The 20,086-nt window shown below is 39.0% G+C and overlaps 1 protein-coding gene across 1 annotated transcript in view; it reads left to right on the plus strand.

Annotated features, from left to right (window-relative positions):
• Nucleotides 1–20,086, plus strand: part of CFAP54 (cilia and flagella associated protein 54) — a 310,761-nt gene that overhangs the window by 127,954 nt on the left and 162,721 nt on the right. Inside the window, exons 31-36 of the mRNA XM_067697614.1 lie at nt 3,346–3,460; nt 3,813–3,913; nt 13,317–13,547; nt 15,292–15,434; nt 16,999–17,180; nt 18,780–19,007. Coding sequence (XP_067553715.1) covers nt 3,346–3,460; nt 3,813–3,913; nt 13,317–13,547; nt 15,292–15,434; nt 16,999–17,180; nt 18,780–19,007 — 1,000 coding nt within the window. The remainder of the gene's footprint in view (nt 1–3,345; nt 3,461–3,812; nt 3,914–13,316; nt 13,548–15,291; nt 15,435–16,998; nt 17,181–18,779; nt 19,008–20,086) is intronic.

Below are 20,086 nucleotides of genomic sequence, written 5' to 3' on the forward strand. Positions count from 1 at the left end.
TCTTTTATTTATTTATTTATTTATTTTATTTTCGGTACGCGGGCCTCTCACTGTTGTGGCCTCTCCCATTGCGGAGCACAGGCTCCGGATGTGCAGGCTCAGCAGCCATGGCTCACGATCCGAGCCGCTCTGCGGCGTGTGGGATCTTCCCAGACCGGGGCACAAACCCGTGTCCCCTGCATAGCAGGCGGACTCTCAATCACTGCGCCACCAGGGAAGCCCTGTCTATGTCTTTTGGTTGGAGCATTTATTCCATTTACATTTAAGGTAATTATTAATATATATGTTCCTGTTACCATTTTCTTAATTGTTTTGGGTTTGTTATTGTAGGTCTTTGCCTTCTCTTGTGTTTCCTGCCTAGAGAAGTTCCTGTAGCATTTGTTGTAAAGCTGGTTTGGTGGTGCTGAATTCTCTTAGCTTTTGCTTGTCTGTAAAGGTTTTAATTTCTCCGTCAAATCTGAATGAGATCTTTGCTGGGTAGAGTAATCTTGGTTGTAGGTTTTTCCCTTTCATCACTTTAAATATGTCCTGCCAGTCCCTTCTGGCTTGCAGAGTTTCTGCTGGAAGATCAGCTGTTAACCTTATGGGGATTCCCTTGTATGTTATTTGTTGCTTTTCCCTTGCTGCTTTTAATATTTTTTCTTTGTATTTAATTTTTGATAGGTTGATTAATATGTGTCTTGGTGTGTTTCTCCTGGATTTATCCTGTATGCGACTCTCTGCACTTCCTGGATTTGATTGACTATTTCCTTTCCCATATTAGGGAAGTTTTCAACTATAATTTCCTCAAATATGTTCTCAGTCCCTTTCTTTTCCTCTTCTTCTTCTGGGACCCGTATAATTTGAATGTTGGTGCATTTAATATTTGCCCAGGGGTCTCTGAGACTGCCCTCAATTCTTTTCATTCTTTCTTCTTTCTTCTGCTCTGTGGTAGTTATTTCTACTATTTTATCTTCCAGGTCACTTATTCGTTCTTCTGCCTCAGTTATTCTGCTATTGATTCCTTCTAGAGAATTTTTAACTTCATTTATTGTGTTGTTCATCATTGTTTGTTTGCTCTTTAGTTCTTCTAGGTCCTTGTTAAATGTTTCTTGTATTTTCCCCATTCTACTTCCAAGATTTTGAATCATCTTTACTATCATTACTCTGAATTCTTTTTCAGGTAGACTGCCTATTTCCTCTTCATTTGTTTGGTCTGGTGGGTTTTTACTTTGCTCCTTCATCTGCTTCATATTTCTTTGTCTTCTCATTTTGCTTAACTTACTCTGTGTTTGGGGTCTCCTTTTCACAGGCTGCAGGTTCGTAGTTCCCATTGTTTTTGGTGTCTTCCCCCAGCGGGTAAGGTTATTTCAGTGGGTTGTGTAGGCTTCCTGGTAGAGGGTACTGGTGCCTGTGTTCTGGTGAATGAGGCTGGATCTTGTGTTTCTGGTGTCAGGACCGCATCCGGTGGTGTGTTTTGGGGTGTCTGTGAACTTACTATGATTTTAGGCAGCCTCTCTGCTAATGGGTGGGTTTGTGTTCCTGTCTTGCTAGTTGTTTGGCATGGGCTGTCCAGCACTGGAGCTTGCTGGCCATTGAGTGGAGCTGGGTCTTAGCACTGAGACGGAGGTCCCCGGGAGAGCTCTCACCAGTTGATAGTATGTGGGGCTGGGAGGTCTCTGGTGGTCCAGTGTACTGAACTCGGCTCTCCCACCTCATAGACGCAGGCCTGACACCTGGCCAGAGCATCAGAGCCCTGTCAGCCACAAGGCTCAGTAGAAAAGGGAGAAAGAAAAGAAAGAAAAAATAAAAAAAAATAAATAAAGTTATTAATGTAAAAAAAAAAAGAAAAATATTATTAAAATAAAAAGATTTAAAAAGTAAGTTTAAAAAAAGAAGAGTGTAACTATACCAATAAGCAAATCCACCAATGATAACAAATGCTAAAAACTGTACTAAGATCAACATAAAAATCAGAAACTAGTCAGTCACATACAGCAACCCCAAGTCTACAGTTGCTCCCAGAATCCACTGCCTCAGTTTTGGGATGGTTCATTTTCTATTCAGGTATTCCACAGATACAGGGTCCATCAAGTTGATTGTGGAGATTTAATCTGCTGCTCCTGAGGCTGCTGGGAGAAATTTCCCTTTCTCTTCTTTGTTCGCACAGCTCCTGGGGTTCAGCTTTGGATTTGGCCCCGCCTCTGCATGTAGGTCGTCTTCTGGCGTGGGTTTGCACCCAGACAGGAGGGTGTTAAAGGAGCAGCTGATTAGGGAGCTCCACCCAGGCCAGGGGGATAGAGGGGTATGGAATGTGGGATGAGCCTGTGGCGGCAGAGGCCAGCGTGACGTTGCAACAGCCTGAGGCGTGCCGTGTGTTCTCCCTGGGAAGTTGTCCCTGGATCACGGGACACTGGCAGTGGCGGGCTGCACAGGCTCCCGGGAGGGGAGGTGGGGACAGTGACCTGTGCTTGCACAAAGGATTCTTGGTGGCGGCAGCAGCAGCCTTAGCATTTCATGCCCATCTCTGGGGTCCACGCTGATAGCCGCGGCTTGCACCCATCTCTGAAGCTCTTTTACGCCGTGCTTTGAATCTCCTCTCCTCACACACTCAGAAACAATGGTCTGTTGCCTCTTAGGCAGTTCCAGACTTTTTCCTGGACTCCCTCCCTGCCAATTGTGGCGCACTAGCCCCCTTCAGGCTGTGTTTACGCAGCCAACCCCAGTTCTCTCCCTGGGATCTGACCTCTGAAGCCTACGTTGTATTTTAAATAATCTAGAGATGATTTAAAGTATATAGGAGGATGTGTGTAGGTTATATGAAAGTACTGTGCCATTTTATATAAAAGACTTGAGCATCCTTGGCTTTTGGTATCTGAGGGGGTCCTGGAACCAAGCCCCTGCAGTTACCAAGGGATGAATGTAGTCTAAATAGATAGATCTAAAATGCTTAACTCTTGTTAATATCCAGAAGTTGATAGTGGCTGGGAGCTTGCACTTGATGGAACTAAAAGGACTGAAGTCTGTTGGAAGCAAAGTAGTTTGTCTAGGGTCACTCTTATGTAGTTATTTTCTCAGTTTTAAAGGGGAGTGTTCACGTTTTAGTTTCAGTTCAATTCTATTCCTCCTAGATCTTACTTCAGCTCTCATCACATTTTTATGGTGTGATTTACATTTTGCTCTTTTGAGAGACTAGCTATTCGTTGACGACCAGGAGTATCATAGTCTCATTTATGCGTGGGACATAACCAATTTTGGGTATTCTAGCATAATTTCAGTGGCAATACTCATTAAAGGTTTATTACTTTGGGGTAGTTTTATAAATTCTTGTAGATCCTTTTAACTGACTTTATCTTTTTGTATTAGGAGGAATGAGTCCCTACTTGGAATAAAAAAAATGAAACATAAGGACAATACTTTGTGTAAAAAGGTCATCAAACCTATGAAGAAGTTCAAAGCTGCAGTAGTGGAGATTTTAGGAGTAAGTTTCATATAAATTTTGAATTTTAAGTTAATGAACTTAAGAGATGCATGCATCTAGAGATGGTTGGCTGTACTATAATTTAGTATAATGTGAAACAGAAGAGAATACCAACAATCATAATTTTATAATTATGCAATATATTTTAATTCTTATCACAAGGATATTTTTATAACCATTTTTTTTGTCTACAGGGGTACTTCTTTTACTTTTGTTAATAATTTTAATTGAGGGACATAAAGAAACCACTATTTTAATGTGAAAAGATAAGCATTAGAGTACAAGTAAATTATAGTATTGTGTTAAGATTTTAAGTTGGATTTGTAACATTTTTGTTATCTCCCATGTTAAGACTACAGAAGTGAAACCCAGACAGAGATCTAAAAAAAAGGAAACTCTAAGAGAATTTTTGAATAAGAATCCTTTTATTTCTGGAATGGCGGAGCAAGAAAGGTATTGATTGATTAATTAATTAAATTTTTACTTGAGGGTTACTATGTGTTGTGCATTATTTTAGGCACCAGGGATACATTGATAGAGTAGACAGATAAGATCACTGCCATCAGGGAGCTTACATACTAATAAAAGGAACACAAAATAAAGACACAAATAAACAATTTATTTTTTATTATTTATTTATTATTTATTTATTTATTATTGGGGTATAGTTGTTTTACAATGTTGTGTTAGTTTCTACTGTACAGTGAAGTGAAGTAAAATTCCCTGTGCTATACAGCAGGTTCTCATGAGTTATCTGTTTTATACATATTAGTGTATACATGTCAATCCCAGTCTCCCAATTCATCCCACCCCCCCTTCCCCCCTTGGTGTCCATATGTTTGTTCTCTACATCTGTGTCTCTATTTCTGCCTTGCAAACTGGTTCATCTGTACCATTTTTCTAGATTCCACATATGTGTGTTAATATACAATATTTGTTTTTCTGACTTACTTCACTCTGTATGACAGTCTCTAGGTCTATCCAAGTCTCTACAAATGACCCAATTTCATTCCTTTTTATGGCCGAGTAATATCTCATTGTATATATGTACCATATATTCTTTATCCATTCATCTGTCAATGGACATTTAGGTTGCTTCCATGATCTGGCTATTGTAAATAGTGCTGCAGTGAACATTGTGGTACATGACTCTTTGAATTATGGTTTTCTCTGGGTATATGCCCAGTAGTGGGATTACTGGGTCATATGGTAGTTCTATTTTTAGTTTTTTAAGGAACCTCCATATTATTCTCCATAGTGGCTGTATCAATTTACATTCCCACCAACAGTGCAAGAGGGTTCCCTTTTCTCCACACCTTCTCCAGCATTTATTGGTTGTAGATTTTCTGATGATGCCCATTCTAACCGTTGTGAGATGATACCTCACTGTAGTTTTGATTTGCATTTCTCTAATAATTAGTGATGTTGAGCATCTTTTCATGTACCTCTTGGCCATCTGTATGTCTTCTTTGGAGAAATGTCTATTTAGGTCGTCTGCCCATTTTTTTTTTTTTTTTTTTTTTTTTTTTTGCGGTACGCAGGCCTCTCACTGTTGTGGCCTCTCCCGCTGCGGAGCACAGGCTCCGGACGCGCAGGCTCAGCGGCCATGGCTCACGGGCCCAGCCGCTCCGCGGCACGTGGGATCCTCCCGGACCAGGGCACGAACCCGTGTCCCCTGCATCGGCAGGCGAACTCTCAACCACTGCGCCACCATTTTTTGATTGGGTTGCTTTTTTTGATATTGAGCTGCATGAGCTGTTTGTATATTTTGTCCATTGATTCGTTTGCAAATATTTTCCCCCATTCTGAGGGTTGTCTTTTTGTCTTGTTTATGGTTTCCTTTGTTGTGCAAAAGAAACAAGACAATTTAGATTTTTGATAAATTTTATAAAATAAATGAACAGGATGATAACTATAGAGTAACTGGCCTGGAGTGGAGATGGTGATAGCAGTAATTTAGATAAGAGTGGCCAGGAGATTAAACTGGTAAATTACTTTTAATTATTGGCAGATAATGTTCTTGTTTATAAAACTTAAACCATAAAACTCATCATGGTGTGTTTAGCTTTTATTGTCACAAGTACACATTTACGATTCTCATACATTCTTTATATACCTTACCTTCATTATGTAATGCTTTCCTTTACCTGTTTAGTGATTTTGATCTTAATTTTCAACATATAAATATTAATTAAACGACTCTTCTTTTTGTTTGCATTTGCCTACGTTCTGTTTGATTATCCCTTCATTTTCTTTATTTAAATTATGACATATTTTAGATGAATATGGAGAATAATATAACAAATGAACATGTACCCAGTATGCAGCATACCATATAAAGCGTTTGGGATGCATTTCTGTCCCCCTCTATCCCAGAAGTAATACAATCCAAAATTTGGCATTTATCGTGCTTATAAGTGACTTTATACTTCAATTATGTATGTATATGCCCCAAAATAACATACAGTATTAATTTTTACAAATTTTTTTGCCAGTTTGCTCTTATTCCTCACTATTATGTTTGTGAGATTTTTTTCATGTTGATTATACACAAGTCTAGTCCAACTTTCCATTATGTAAACAGTGCTACAAAGGACATTCTTATATATATCTCCATATGCACATGTGAGAGTTTCTGGGGTAAATACACAGGAGTGTAGTTCTCAGGATATGGGCATTTTAACATTTCTAGATATTGCTAAATTGCTTTAAAATTTTCATCAGTGTTGTGTCAAGTTTCCCTTAGTCAGCATCTTCCCTGACACTTAATATTAATATCAAATTTTCAAATTTTTGTGGACCTATGAGCTGTGAAATTTTCTCTCCTTGTTATTTTAATTTCTATTTCTTTGATTACTAATGAGGTTAGGCAGCTTTTCATGTTTTTTTAAAACCCTAGGGTTTTTCTGTTCTCAAGACTGCTTGTTTAGATCCTTTGTGCATTTGCAACTTTTGTTTTCTCATTTATTTTTAGAAGTTTGGATACTAATGCTTTTCCCAGTTTGAGGCTCATCCATTTACATTTTAAAAGTCATCTATTTTTTATTCATTCATTCATCTATTTATTTATTTATTTATTTTTGGCTGCATTGGGTCTTTGTTGCTGCACGCAGGCTTTCCCTAGTTGGGCGAGCAGGGCTACTCTTCATTGTGGTGTGTGGCTTCTCATTGCGGTGGCTTCCCTTGTTGCAGAGCACGGACTCTAGGCATGCGGGCTTCAGTAGTTGTGGCTTGTGGGCTCTGCTCTCAGTAGTTGTGGCACACGGGCTTGTCTGCTCCACGGCATGAGAGATCTTCCTAGACCAGGGTTTGAACCTATGTCCCCTGCATTGGCAGGCGGTTTCTTAACCACTGTGCCACCAAGGAAGTCCCTGAAAGTCATCTTTTTTTAAATCAAAAGCTATAACTGCTAATTGGGTCAAATGTATCAACATTTCTCTTTATCATTTTTGAAATTCTTCTCCGAGGTAGTAAGGTATTTTCTTCATCAATTTAAATGTTTGATTTTACAATTAGGAATTGCATCCAACTCTAATCAATTTTTATGAATGGTGAGAGGAAGAATCCCTCTCCCCCTCTTTTTTAGTTTCATTATAGTTTCATTATACCCGATTGACTAGCTCCCTTTATTGAGTAGTCTATTCTGTCATCACTGTCACTTTTTGTCATTTAGCAAGTTGTCTTATATGTAGTTTTGGAATCTTTTTCCTGTCCCATTACTCTGTCTATCCCTGAGTCAATATCACACTATCATACTTTGTTTGGTTTTAAATTAAGTTTTATTGTCTTGATAGGACAAGTCTCTCCAGGATGTTCTTTTCCTTCATGCACGTCTTAGATATTCTTCCACAAAATAGTTTGGAATAGCTGTGAGTAATAAAAAGAAATAACAACTTGTGATTTTGATGGAGATAGAATTGAATATATGGATTGGTTTGAAAAGTTATTGTTTTAAACAACATTGAATCTTTCTATTAGTAGACAGACCACATACTTAGATCCTATTTAATATCTATCAATAAATTTTTATGATATTCTCCATAAAGCTGTTACCTATCTTTTGTTAGCTACATAAAAGGAATGCTTTTTGGTATTTGTGTAAATGGTATTCTAAAATTATGTTTTTGAATACTTCTGTTTTTTATATATGAATATGATTGATTTATAAACAACTCGATCTTCTATACAACTTGGTAATTTATCCATAGTTACAGATTTTCTGTGTGGACGGTCATACTGTGAACAAATAATGAAAGTTTCGCTTAATCCATTCTAACACTCAAGCCTCTTACTTCTTTGTCTAGCCTACAGGTTGGGATGTCAAGTTTAATCTTGAATGTAGTCTGTGATTGTGGACATCCTTGTTGTAACATGCACTTTTAAAAACTTTTTATTTTCAGATAATTGTACATACAATTGTAACATGCAGTTACAAAAAGTAATACAGAAAAAACCTGTATACCTTTAACCCAGTTTCTCCTAGTATTAATTACATAACTAAAAATAGCACAGACAGGAAATTGACATGGATACAATCTACTGACCATATTCAGATTATAGCAATTCTATGTGCAATCATATGAGTGTGTGTATTTAGTCTTATGCAATTTTATCACATTTATAGACTTGTGTGACTATCACCGTAGTGTAGAAACAGAACAGCTCTATCATAAGGATCTACCCGCCAAGCCCCCCTGCTACCTTTTCATAACCACAGCCACCTCCCTTCCTCTCCCCCTCCCAACCCCTGACAACCACTAATCTGTTTTCCATTTCTATAATTTTGTAATTTCAAAAATGTTATAAAAATGGAATCACACAGTATATAACTTTCTGAGATTGGCTTTTTCTTTCCACTCAGCACAGTTCCTTTGAGACCCATTCAAGTTGTGTGCATCACTAGTTCACTTTATTATCGTTCAGTAGTATTCTGTGGCACTGACATACCACAATTTGTTTAACCACTCACACACTGAAGGCCATTTGGATTGCTTGGATTGTTTTGACTGTTAGGAATAATGCTGCTGTGAACATTCATGTACAGGTTTTGTGTGAACATAAATCTCCATTTCTCTGGAATAAATGGCCAAGAGCGCAGTTACTAGATTGTGTGGTAAGTGCATGTTTAACTTTGTGAGAAATCCCATACTTTTTTCCAGAGTGGGTGTACTTTTCACATCCCCACAGCAGTGTTTGAGTGATCCAGTTTCTCCTCATGCTGGCTAGCAGGTAGTGGTATTACTATTTTTTATTTTAGTCATTAAAGTAGGTGTTAGTGATGTCTCATGGCTTTAATTTGCATTTCTGTAAAGGCTCATGATACTGAACCTCATTTCATGTGCTTACTTGCCACCTATATATCTTCTTAGTGAAGTGTCTGTTCATGTCTTTTGCTCATTTTCTAATTGGACTGTTTGTTTTTAGTTTTTGTGTTGAATTTTGAGAGATCTTTATATATCCTAGATATAGGTCAAGCCCCTTGTTGGACATGTGGTTTGCAAATTTTTTTTTTCAGTGTGTAGCTTGCCTCTTCATCCTCTTCACAGTCTTTCACAGAGCAAAAGTTTTTAATTTTGATGATGTTTGACTTATCAATTTTTCCTTTAATGGGTTGTGCTTTTGGTGTCAAATCTAAGAACACTGCCTAGCCCTAGGTCATATATTTTTTCCCCAAGTTTTATGTTTTATATTTACTTGTGATGCATTTTGAATTAACTTTTTGTATAAGGGATTGAGATTTATGTTTTTACTTACAGATATCCAACTGTTCCAGTACCATTTGTTGGAAAGACTGTCCTCCTTCTACTGATTTGCTTTTGCAGCTTTGCAAAAAATCAGTTGGGCATATTTATGTGGGATTTGGGAAGATACTCTATCAAATTTAGGAAATTGTCTTCTATTTCTTGTTTTCTGAAAGTTTTCTTCTGAATTGTGTTCAGTCTTGTTGAATATTTCTTCTTCACTAAGATTTTTTTCTCCTTTAATCTGATTATGCAGTGAATTACATTAATACATAAATGTTAAACCGTGTACAGTGTCTTTTTCTCACACTTTTGACTCCAACGGTATGTGTCTTCCAAAACCAACCACTTCTCAGGGAGTTGGGACAAGATAGCAGAGTGGAAGGACCTTGGGCTCACCTCCTCTCACGAGCACACCAAAATTACAACTAACTGCTGAACAACCATTGATAAAAAAGACTGGAAACTGTCCAAAAAGATATTCTACATCCAAGGATACAAAACCCTTTGCCTAGTTTCTCCTAATGGTAACATCTTACAGAGCTATAGCATAAAAATTCAATTCAATTCTGATAGTATCTACCTGGAGTCAGCATCAGATCCCACAAGTTGAAGGTCCCTGCCCCACAAGACTGGCCCCACTTTAGATGCCGGCCACAAATGGGATGGCCAGGCTACCCACATTTCTGCCCAGCCTACTACAAACTAGGGGGTCCCCATAATTCCTCCTCACCCCATTCAGTTTCAGTAGTTTGCTAGAATGGCTCACAGAACTCAGAAAAACATTTTACTTAACGTTTACTGGTTTATAAGGGATGCACGTGAACAGCCAGATGAAGGGGCTCATAGGACAATGTCTGGAAGGGTCCTGAGCACAGGAACCTCTGTCCCTGTGAAGTTGTGATGCATCGCTCTCCCAGCAAGTGGATATGTTCACCAACCTGGAAGTTCTCTGAACCTTATTGTTCACAGGTTTTTTAAAAAACCAATCTGCAGTCACTGTCCCCGGAGACTGGGGGTTGGGGCTGAGAGTTCCACTTAGTATTCATGTGTTTGATTTTTATGGTGACCAGCCCCTATCCAGAGGCTCTCTAGGGGCCCAACCCTGAGTCACTTTACTAGCACCTGAGTCTAGCACCTTACTAGACTCAGGTGTGTTCCATCATGAATAACAAGAAACTCCTATCACTCAGGAAACTCCAAGTTTTAGGAGGTCTATACCTGGAACAAAGGACAAAGACCAAATATGTATTTTTATCATAACATACTATGTCTGCACACATACATTCATTTTTTACCTACTGATTCAACTTCTTTAAGATTAATAGCCACTCTGAATCTGTGATTTTTTTTTTTTTTTGGGGTACGTGGGCCTCTCACTGTTGTGGCCTCTCCCGCTGCGGAGCACAGGCTCCGGACGTGCAGGCTCAGCAGCCATGGCTCACGGGCCCAGCCGCTCCACGGCATGTGGGATCTTCCCACACCGGGGCACGAACCCGTGTCCCCTGCATCGACAGGCGGACTCTCAAGCACTGAGCCACTAGGGAAGACCGTGTGATTTTTTTTTTTTGAGTTCCTTTTGATGAATTCTATTTTCTAGGAAATTATCCATTTTATCTAAATTTTCAAATATATTCATAAAACGTTATTATATTCTCATGTTATCTTTTGAATCTCTGCTATATCTACAGTTACACCCTGTATTTCATTCCTAACTTCATTAATTTTTGTCTTCTCTCATATTTTTGAGATTTATCTTGCCAGAGGTTTGTCTGTTTTTTCCCCATTTTTTCAAAGAGCCAAATTTTGTCTTTGTAAGTCTTCTTTATTGTGTTTATTTTCCTTGCCCTTAATTTTTGCTTTTATTCTTATTACTTCCCTGCTTTTTTTTTTTTTTTTAACAGCTTCATTGAGATTTTAGGCAAGGAAAAAATTATTTTTCCTTCTACCCTCCTGAGTTCCCTGGCTGGGACTCTGTAATATTAGACTGACAAAAGACAGATTAACAAGAGAAAAACAAACAGGAGTTTATTAATGTTTGCATATGCATGGGAGAACTCAGTGATGAGTTACTCAAAGGGGTAGTTAGGACTTCGGCTTCTACGGCATCTTAACAAAAGAACAACAAATTTATAGTAAAGTGACAAAACAAGGAAAAGGGGTTTAGGCTTTCAAGGGCAGCAAACTCTGGTAGAAATATGAGAGAAACTGTTGGAGTAAGACTTGTTTGGGCAGGTCCATCTTGACGCTGATTTTCACTCTTCATGGCCATAAAATTTCCCAGGAGAGGAGATTTATGGCATTCTTCATTTTTCAGAAGTTTCTATTTTCTATCAGATAAGGGAACCTCCAAGAAGGCATCTTTCTGCATCTGTTCATTCTCATTTACCTCCAGCTCAAAATGATCCTAACGCCAAAGTGAGAAGTATCTCCCTGTATGATCTCACCCTCTGTGGCGGGGAAGATGCAGGTAGTCCTGTCACTCTCCTTGGCCTTTTGAGGTGACTTGACCTCTTCACACAGGAATAAGATTGATTTTTATTTTGGAAATTGTATTTTTAATTTTTAAGGTAGAGTTATTTAAAACATTTCCATTTGTTTGGAAACCAAAAAACATTACTTAAGACAACCAAACAACAGCAAAAAGCTCAAAAAACGTTGGATTAAAAGGAAGTCATGAACAAAATACAAAATATTTAGCACTGAGTGATAATGTCAACACTACATATCAAAAAGTAGTTTCCGGGCTTCCCTGGTGGCTCAGTGGTTGAGAATCCGCCTGCCAATGCAGGGGACGTGGGTTCGTGCCCCAGTCCGGGAAGATCCCACATGCCGCGGAGCGGCTAGGCGCGTGAGCCATGGCCGCTGAGCCTGCGCGTCCGGAGCCTGTGCTCCGCAACGGGAGAGGCCACAACAGTGAGAGGCCCGCGTACCAAAAAAAAAAAAAAAAGTAGTTTCCTTCCTTCCTTTGTTCTTCAGAATATGTTTTTTTTCATGCAACAACGTCTATCTCCCTTCCTTCCATCCATCCCTCTTTCCTTTTCTTCCGTGTGTGTGTGTGTGTGTGTGTTGTATTGATTCAGATGCAGACATGTTGTCTATTAAAGTGAGCAAGATACTTTAACTTACCAGTTGAGATCATTTTTTCCCCTTCTCCAATATAAATCAGGTAGAATGGCACAGACCAATGAGGCAGCAACATTGTCAAGGGTTAAAAAAAAAAAGATAAAGTATTTTGAAGAAGTAGTCATGTCATTTAAACAACTATGTAACTATAAAATTAGGTGGGCTGGGCTTCCCTGGTGGCGCAGTGGTTGAGAGTCCGCCTGCCGATGCAGGGGACACGGGTTCGTGCCCCGGTCCGGGAGGATCCCGCATGCCGCGGAGCGGCTGGGCCTGTGAGCCATGGCCGCTGAGCCTGCGCGTCCAGAGCCTGTGCTCCGCAACGGGAGAGGCCACAGCAGTGAGAGGCCCGCATACCGCAAAAAAAAAAAAATTAAGTGGGCTACTTTGAGATTTTGATAGGAATAATTTGAAACAAATTGAATATATGTTATACTTAAAACCTAAACTATTAGCTAAATTTTGAGATATTAGTTTTTTCCAGAGCACACTGCATATAGGATGTATGAAGTTATTTCACGTATAGTTGTATAGTTGACTGTTTTATTTCCTCTGTAGGCTAGCTAATGTTAGAAAAAATTTGGCTCCATTGTTTTTTTCCCTTAAGGAACAGAACAGAGAAATGATTTTCTTGTTTAATATTGAAGTTAGTTGATGAATGTGAACATTACAATGTTATAATTTAGTTGTCTAATCTCAGTGGCCTTTTGGTGATGGAAAAGAAAAGCGCTGTTTGGTTTGAGCCTAGCACACAGACATCAGAGAGAATTGAAGGCAATTCATAGTGTCTTCATCCCTAGTGTTTATCCTTGTGCGTGCTTCACTGTCCTAGTTCACGTTTTTAGCGCTAAGGAAATGACAGATAAACCAGAAACATTTGCATAAGGGCAGTCAGGTGACTTCTTGATGTATTTTGTACAAATTGGAATCATTCTTCTTTGTTAAATGTCTGGAAGTTTGTATAATTTCAAAACTTCCTTCTCCCTCTGCAGAAATAAGAGAGCTGATGTTCGAAAAGTAGCACATCGATTCCTGGTAGATAACTTGAATCCTTTAATATTAAATTATGTTAAAAAGAAGAGGTTTCATCAAATATTTCTTGAGGAGATGCCCTGGAAAGCTCAGATGAACCTGTATCTGGCAAGCGCACACTTCAACCTGCTTTTAACAGAGCTAGGGGAACATGCAAAGATGAAATTTGGTTCGTCATTGGTAATGGTCAGGTAGAGTATATTATCAATGAATAATACTTCTTTAGTCTCAAGAACATGGGTTGTATTTCTATGAGCAGGGCTCCAATGCTGATGATAACTTAAAGAGGTTTACAAAGTGCTTCAGTCTGTACTGACCTTTGGTATATTTTTAAACTTCTTATCTCAGAATCTTTCCCAAATGAGTGCTGAAGTGCTTATGAAGTACTAATTTGCATATATTTTGAATATATTAGTCAATATAGCTTTCAGTGAAAGGGGAAAGTGAATTTTCCAAGAGAAGTTTAATATTAATTGTACAGAAATTATATTAGTAGTCATTAGGCAAATCTCTGTTTCATTTAGAGGTATATTTTAAGCCTGTATAAACACAGGTTGTATTTTCTCATACAACGTAAACTTTCTGTCATTAATTCCAAAGACATTTTCCAGTTCTTGTTGATTGTCTTTGGCTAAAGTGTTGTTTATAGGAGATTAAAAAAAGAACATAAATACGTAATATGGAATACCACGTAACCAGAGTAACTCTATGTAACCAGAGTCTTTCTTTAAAAACACAAGAACAACAGAAAAAAAACTCATTGAGGGAATTCCCTGGCGGTCCAGTGGTTAGGACTCTGAGCTTTCACTGCCGTGGGTCTGGGTTTCAATCCCTGGTTCGGGGAACTAAGATCCTGCAAGTGCACAGCGTGGCCAAAAAAAACCCTTGTTGAGCACCTATTAGATACCAGGTGCTGAGTTAAGTACCTGGGCATTCAAAGGTGAGCAGTATATACAAGTTGGAGTCTGGTAGTGTGGCTCACAAATGTTCACGAATAATTGTAAATAATGGTAAAAAGTGAAGTGCACATAAAGTCTTTGTTCCTTGGGAGGAGGCTTTCTCCTGATGAGACTAACAGGAAAGGTTTCACGGGGAGAAGCCACTTGCCTTGGGTCCTGATGGACAGGCAAGATTTAGAAATGTGCAGGTAGGGAAATAGGCATTTCGGATAGGTGGAAGAATGAGTCAAGAGCCCAGGTAGGAAACACAGGATGGGAACCCCCAGGGGTCTGACCAGAATCTAGGGCATGTGAAAGGGAGTGGTGAGAAGTGATTAGAAAAGTAGATCAGTACCAGATCATGGAGCGTCTTAACAGTCTATTAAATCTTAACTTTAATTTATATACAGTGGAAGATTATTAAGTTGTTTTTTTTTTTAAAGCAGGTCTATGATAGGCACTTTCTCTGACAGCAGCATATCAAATGGATTGGAGGAGGGAAAGAATGGTGACAGGGATATGAATTAAGAGGGTATTTATTTCAGTAATCCAGTGAACAATATGCAGGTTGAAACCCACAATGAACTTGATCCAGTTTCTATTTCTCCAGAATTTTGTTTAAAGTAAAATTCTGGTCTATGTGGGCTAGACCAGGTTAGCATTTAAGAAGCAGTTAGATTGCTTGACTAACAGGAAAGGCTTTTGGCAAAGTGACCCATTCTTGAGGCTGTGAAAGGGAAAACAGTTCAGATCAGATGAACTTCCTCACTGTCCCCTGGACACCGAGAGCTCTTCTTCTCCGACCTGCCAGTCACACCGGCCGTTCGTGTATGATTACTTGGCGGCACAAAAATTAGACAGTGACCGAATTTGTATCAGGGTAACTTGGTGCTAAATTCCATTTTATTAAAACATGTATTTATTTATTTGGTATTTGACGGAATTAATTCAATTTTGCTTATATTGTTCTTTTAATGAGTTTTTTTCCCCTTTGCAGTTTCCGGTCATTTGATCCTAATATGTTCTCACTGTATAATTCAGGAACAGTATTACCAACAGGAAAATTGACTCTAGAAAACTATAAAGCGATGCTTGATTTCCTTCTTACAGCTAAAAGAAGAAAGGCTCTCTTACCATCAGGTAAAATAAGTATGTTCTATGCTATCCAATCGTCTTTAGATTTTTTTATTCACAAATGCAACACATACATACACACATACCCTGACACGTACACCCCCCCATAGACACAGAGCTACACACATCATTTTCCAATGACTTAGGAATTTAGTTGAGTTGTGATATTTTGTAGGAGATTCTTATTCTATTTTTTAAAAAATTTCTACATTTTTGTGGCATCATCATACATATTTGGAAATATTTATGTAGGATTCTCCCCTAAATCAATTTGGCCATTCAGCAAATATAATGTTCTTTTAAAAAATATTGGTAGCCTCCAGTGGTCAAGGTAAGTGAAGACTTGCCGTCAGGTTTTATGTTTTAGTGGAAGTAAGTTTCAGAACAAATTCCACCAAACATACTGATGCAAGCAGGCATGAAAACATCATGCAGCTGTTTCATCGTTCCGATTTTGTACTCAGGGCAGTCCGCTCTTGCCTTAGGAGCTGTAATTATCACCTTCCGTGAAAGCTCTCTCCAAGATGAAGGCAGTAATACCCTCATGGCAGGACCAACCAATATTGTCTTCTGGTCAGGTGACTGGGGCCTCCAGGACGTGGAGAGATGTAGGTGAACAGGGCTCTCTGGGTGTTGCACTGATGACACTATTTCTAAACAATCACCTATCTTGAATACCACTCATTTCACAAATAAAAATTTATTTCTAATATCTTTATGCTAGTACAAACCCTCTTATATAGATTTTCAGAAATGGCATTTTAAATCCTATATGGCTTATTGCTGAACAGGATATTTCATATGCTGGTTAACTGCCCCAGGGGGGTTGATTCAGATTTGAGGTACTTAACGTGCTTTTTAATTTCTTCTAGGGTATAGTTTAAGTTTAACTGGTACCTGCATGTCATACCAGGACTATTAAAGTATTTGAAAGTAAATTCCGTGGACATAGAAAGAGTCCATGTTTTGTATGTACATTACAGTATATATAGCTTCTTGAGTTTTTTTTAAAGTAGCTCCCTAAGACCTCCCATGAAATTGGCAATAAAATATTCTGCTATTGAGACTTATTATTTAATGCAGAGTTCTAGTAAGGGAATGTTTGTGGCAGGAGAAATCCTCTGTGTTTTTATAGCACAGCAGCGGGAGAACGAGTGATCAGGGTTGCTGCACTTCCTAACACCAGGGGATACTCCTCACCTTCCGGCGTGTGTGTCCAGGGAATGGCCTGTTTGCGGGGAAATTAAGGAACAGTGGGATCCTGTCATTCTTCTCCCCCAAAGCATGACATTCCTGCCTCTGCATCATTCCCTTGGCCATCACCCTTGCCTGGAATGTTCTCTATATTCTTCCCACGTAGCTAAATCATGATCACCCTTTAAGACCTAATCTAAAAGCCTCCTTCTCTGGAAACTTTCCCGGGTTCAGCATATCCATGATAATTCTGTCCTTTCTTCAAATTTATGTAGCGCTTGTTATCTGAATTATTCATTTGATGCTAGTCACCTGTTGTGTTTCCTGGAACTTAACTCTCTTTTCAATAATAATATACTTTATATTTGTACTGTAGATGGAGAAGAATTTTCGGCATTTCTTAATTCCACGATGAGTGATGAAAATGTTTCCAAGACACAAACAGGTTATGAATCAGACTCTCAATCAGGTCTCAGTGGTAAAGAAAAGGATCACTCAGCAAATGTGGGTCTCTTGGATCATTTTATGAAAATCTTTTTATATTGCAGGAGAGCAATGGTAAGGTGGTCCTTCTTATTTGTTAATGTAGTGGACGTAAATCTCAGCCCATGAATTTGGGCATGTATGATACATTTATTTACTTAATATACATAATTTTAGTTTCATCGGTGAGATTAAATTTGCTGGATTTTATGTCAGTCATCTGTAAGGCTTGCCTGCCATGGGACTGAGGTCTCACATTTGGTCAAGTTGTGAGGGAGGAGGGAAAGCCCCTTTAGTCATAGTCATACATCCACCCAGAGCTGAGGTGGCCTTTGTCCTTGTCTACAAAGTCTCCATGAATATTCAGACACCCCTCTGCTGCTTTCTAGCCACACTTGGGACATGGGCTTCTCCAGTGACACCAGGGGTTCTTCTTCGGGCTCTTGATCCCTCCTGGGCACCATAGACTCCTTTCTCCCCTCTAGCACAGGGGAAGATCTTTCTAGGCCACGGGGAAGCCCTGTCCCTTCCCCCCTGACCTCCTGCTTCTCCAGGCTACCTGTGTCTTCTGTCAAATGCTTTTGTCTTTTTCTTGTTAAATATTATATGATAGAATATTAAACTCAGAATTGGAATCATTATCTACAAAGAAATTTGTTTCCTTTTTCTCATAGCAAGAAGGGGATGTACTTCAAACTTCTCAAGAGATGAGAAGAAATTTATTCTTTCTAGATGAGAAAGGAATACTTAAGTGCCCACTTTCTTCGTGAAGTAGAGAGAGTGACCTTATAAAAATGTAAAGTAAACCCACATCACCTGCCTTGACCATGAGCATTGCATCCTCTGCTCCTTTGTACCAGCTTCAGGGCCCTAGAAGGTCTGGGTTCTGCTCACTTCTCAGGACTCACTCCTCTTGCTCTTGTGCAGTCCACTCTCCCCTCTGGGGTTCTGAAAGCACTAAGCTTGCTCCCTCCTCAGCCCTCAGGTTCACCCTCCATCCTTTGCACCTGCTGTTCCCTCAGCCCCGAATGTTCTTCTCCCAACACTCCCACCCCCACCTTCACATGACTTGTTCAACTCAACATTCAGGGCTCTGCTCATACTTCACCTCACAGAGAACTTCTCTCCTGACCACCCTGTATAAAAGGACCTGTCCTCTCACCCTCATCACGTTCTGAGTCATTTCTGCTTTATTTGCCTTTACAACACTTATCATTCCCTGAAGTTGTATTTTTATTTGTCTGCTTATTTGGTATCGGTCTCTCCTAATAGACTGAAGCCTCACGAGGGCAGGCCCAGTTTCCCTTGCTCGCTGTGACATTCCCAGCACCTAGAACAGTGGGCGTGCTGGAGTCAGACTGCTGGTGTGCAAATCCTAGCTCATCACTTAGTAGACTCATAACCTTGGGCAGTTTAGCCCCATGCCTCCAATTCCTCATCTGTAAATTGAGGAGAATACTAGTGCATACCTACTTCATAGGAGTTGTCATTAGAATGAACTGAGATAATGCATATAAATGTCTTACCAGAGTGTCTAGCACATGTAAGTAGTATATAACAAATGGTGTTAGTTACTCTTACTATTGATGTAGAATATTTGCAGGAAGAGGAAGTTGTTCAGAGATCCATAACTTTGGGAACTTCGGCATCTTTTGAATGTTGTGTTTGTCTTAGGTTCTCGCTCATCGTGGCGGCTATTGGACTCTGCTTCAGAACTGCTGTCGGGCTCTTTGGAACTTTACTCAGGAGCTACAAATACTTCATAAACAAGCAGTGGATCTGTATGAAACATTTCCTATTAGCCAGGACAGTTTCCTCTTTATTTCTGTTTTACCATTCTATTTGGGGGCAGAATTACTTATTGACATGTTAATAGAACTACCAAATATCAGTTCTGTTAAGGTAAGAGTATTTGGGTAATTCTTTTTATTGTAGGTTAATTAACAAATTCTTTGTACCATACAGCTTGAGTTATTTAGTTTGTCTGTATTTCATTTGTTTCTCATTGTTATTTGGTTCCCAGTATATTGCAGTACATTGATGTTAATTAAAAATATCTGCCTGAAAATTCAGTTTCTTAAATGGAACAGAAAGTAACATTTACTGAGCTCCAGCTTCTACATAAACTAATCTAAATGCATTTAATCCTCATAGCAATCTTTTTGATAGAGAAAGAAACAGACCTTAAGACAGATCATGTAGCTTGTTGGTTGATATTTATTTCACTGCTTTATCTGTCCATGTTTTGTTACACTAGACGTGGTAGAATTTACAGCCATCTCAAATCTAGCACACTGTGGTTTAAAGCATGAAAATAAAATTGAAAAAAATGCAAACATCATACACCCCAAACACATTGAAATATAATAAACACATAAAAACTTTGAGTCGTGGGGTTTATAACATTTTCAGATGTAAAATATATGAACAATAGCACAAAAAACTGGGAGGGCAAATAAAACTAAACTGTCATAAGTTTTTAAACTTTATTTAAAGTGGTACAATATTAACTCTCAAGTGGAATGTGATAAGTTAAGTATGCATTTAATAATCCCCAGAATAACTACCAAAAAAGAGATATAGCTAAAATGCCAAATGGAAGCTAAAAGTAAAGTGGAAGACTAAATAATAGTCAATTAAAGAAGGCAGGAAAAGAGGAACACAGACACATGGGACAAACAGAAAACAAATAACAAATAATCTAACCCAATTATATCTATAACTATATTACTATAAGTGGATTAAATACCCTAATTAAAAGACAGAGATTGTCTGACTGGATAAAAGAGAAGGACGTGTACTTGTCCATAATAGAAGCACTTCTGGGACTTGCCTGGTGGCGCGGTGGTTAAGAATCTGCCTGCCAATGCAGAGGACATGGGTTCGAGCCCTGGTCTGGGAAGATCCCACATGCCGTCGAGCAACTAAGCCCGTGCATCACAACTACTGAGCCTGCTCTCTAGAGCCTGCAAGCCACAATT

The sequence above is a fragment of the Pseudorca crassidens genome, chromosome 11, assembly GCF_039906515.1.
Source record: "Pseudorca crassidens isolate mPseCra1 chromosome 11, mPseCra1.hap1, whole genome shotgun sequence".
In the NCBI taxonomy this organism is placed as follows: domain Eukaryota; kingdom Metazoa; phylum Chordata; class Mammalia; order Artiodactyla; family Delphinidae; genus Pseudorca; species Pseudorca crassidens.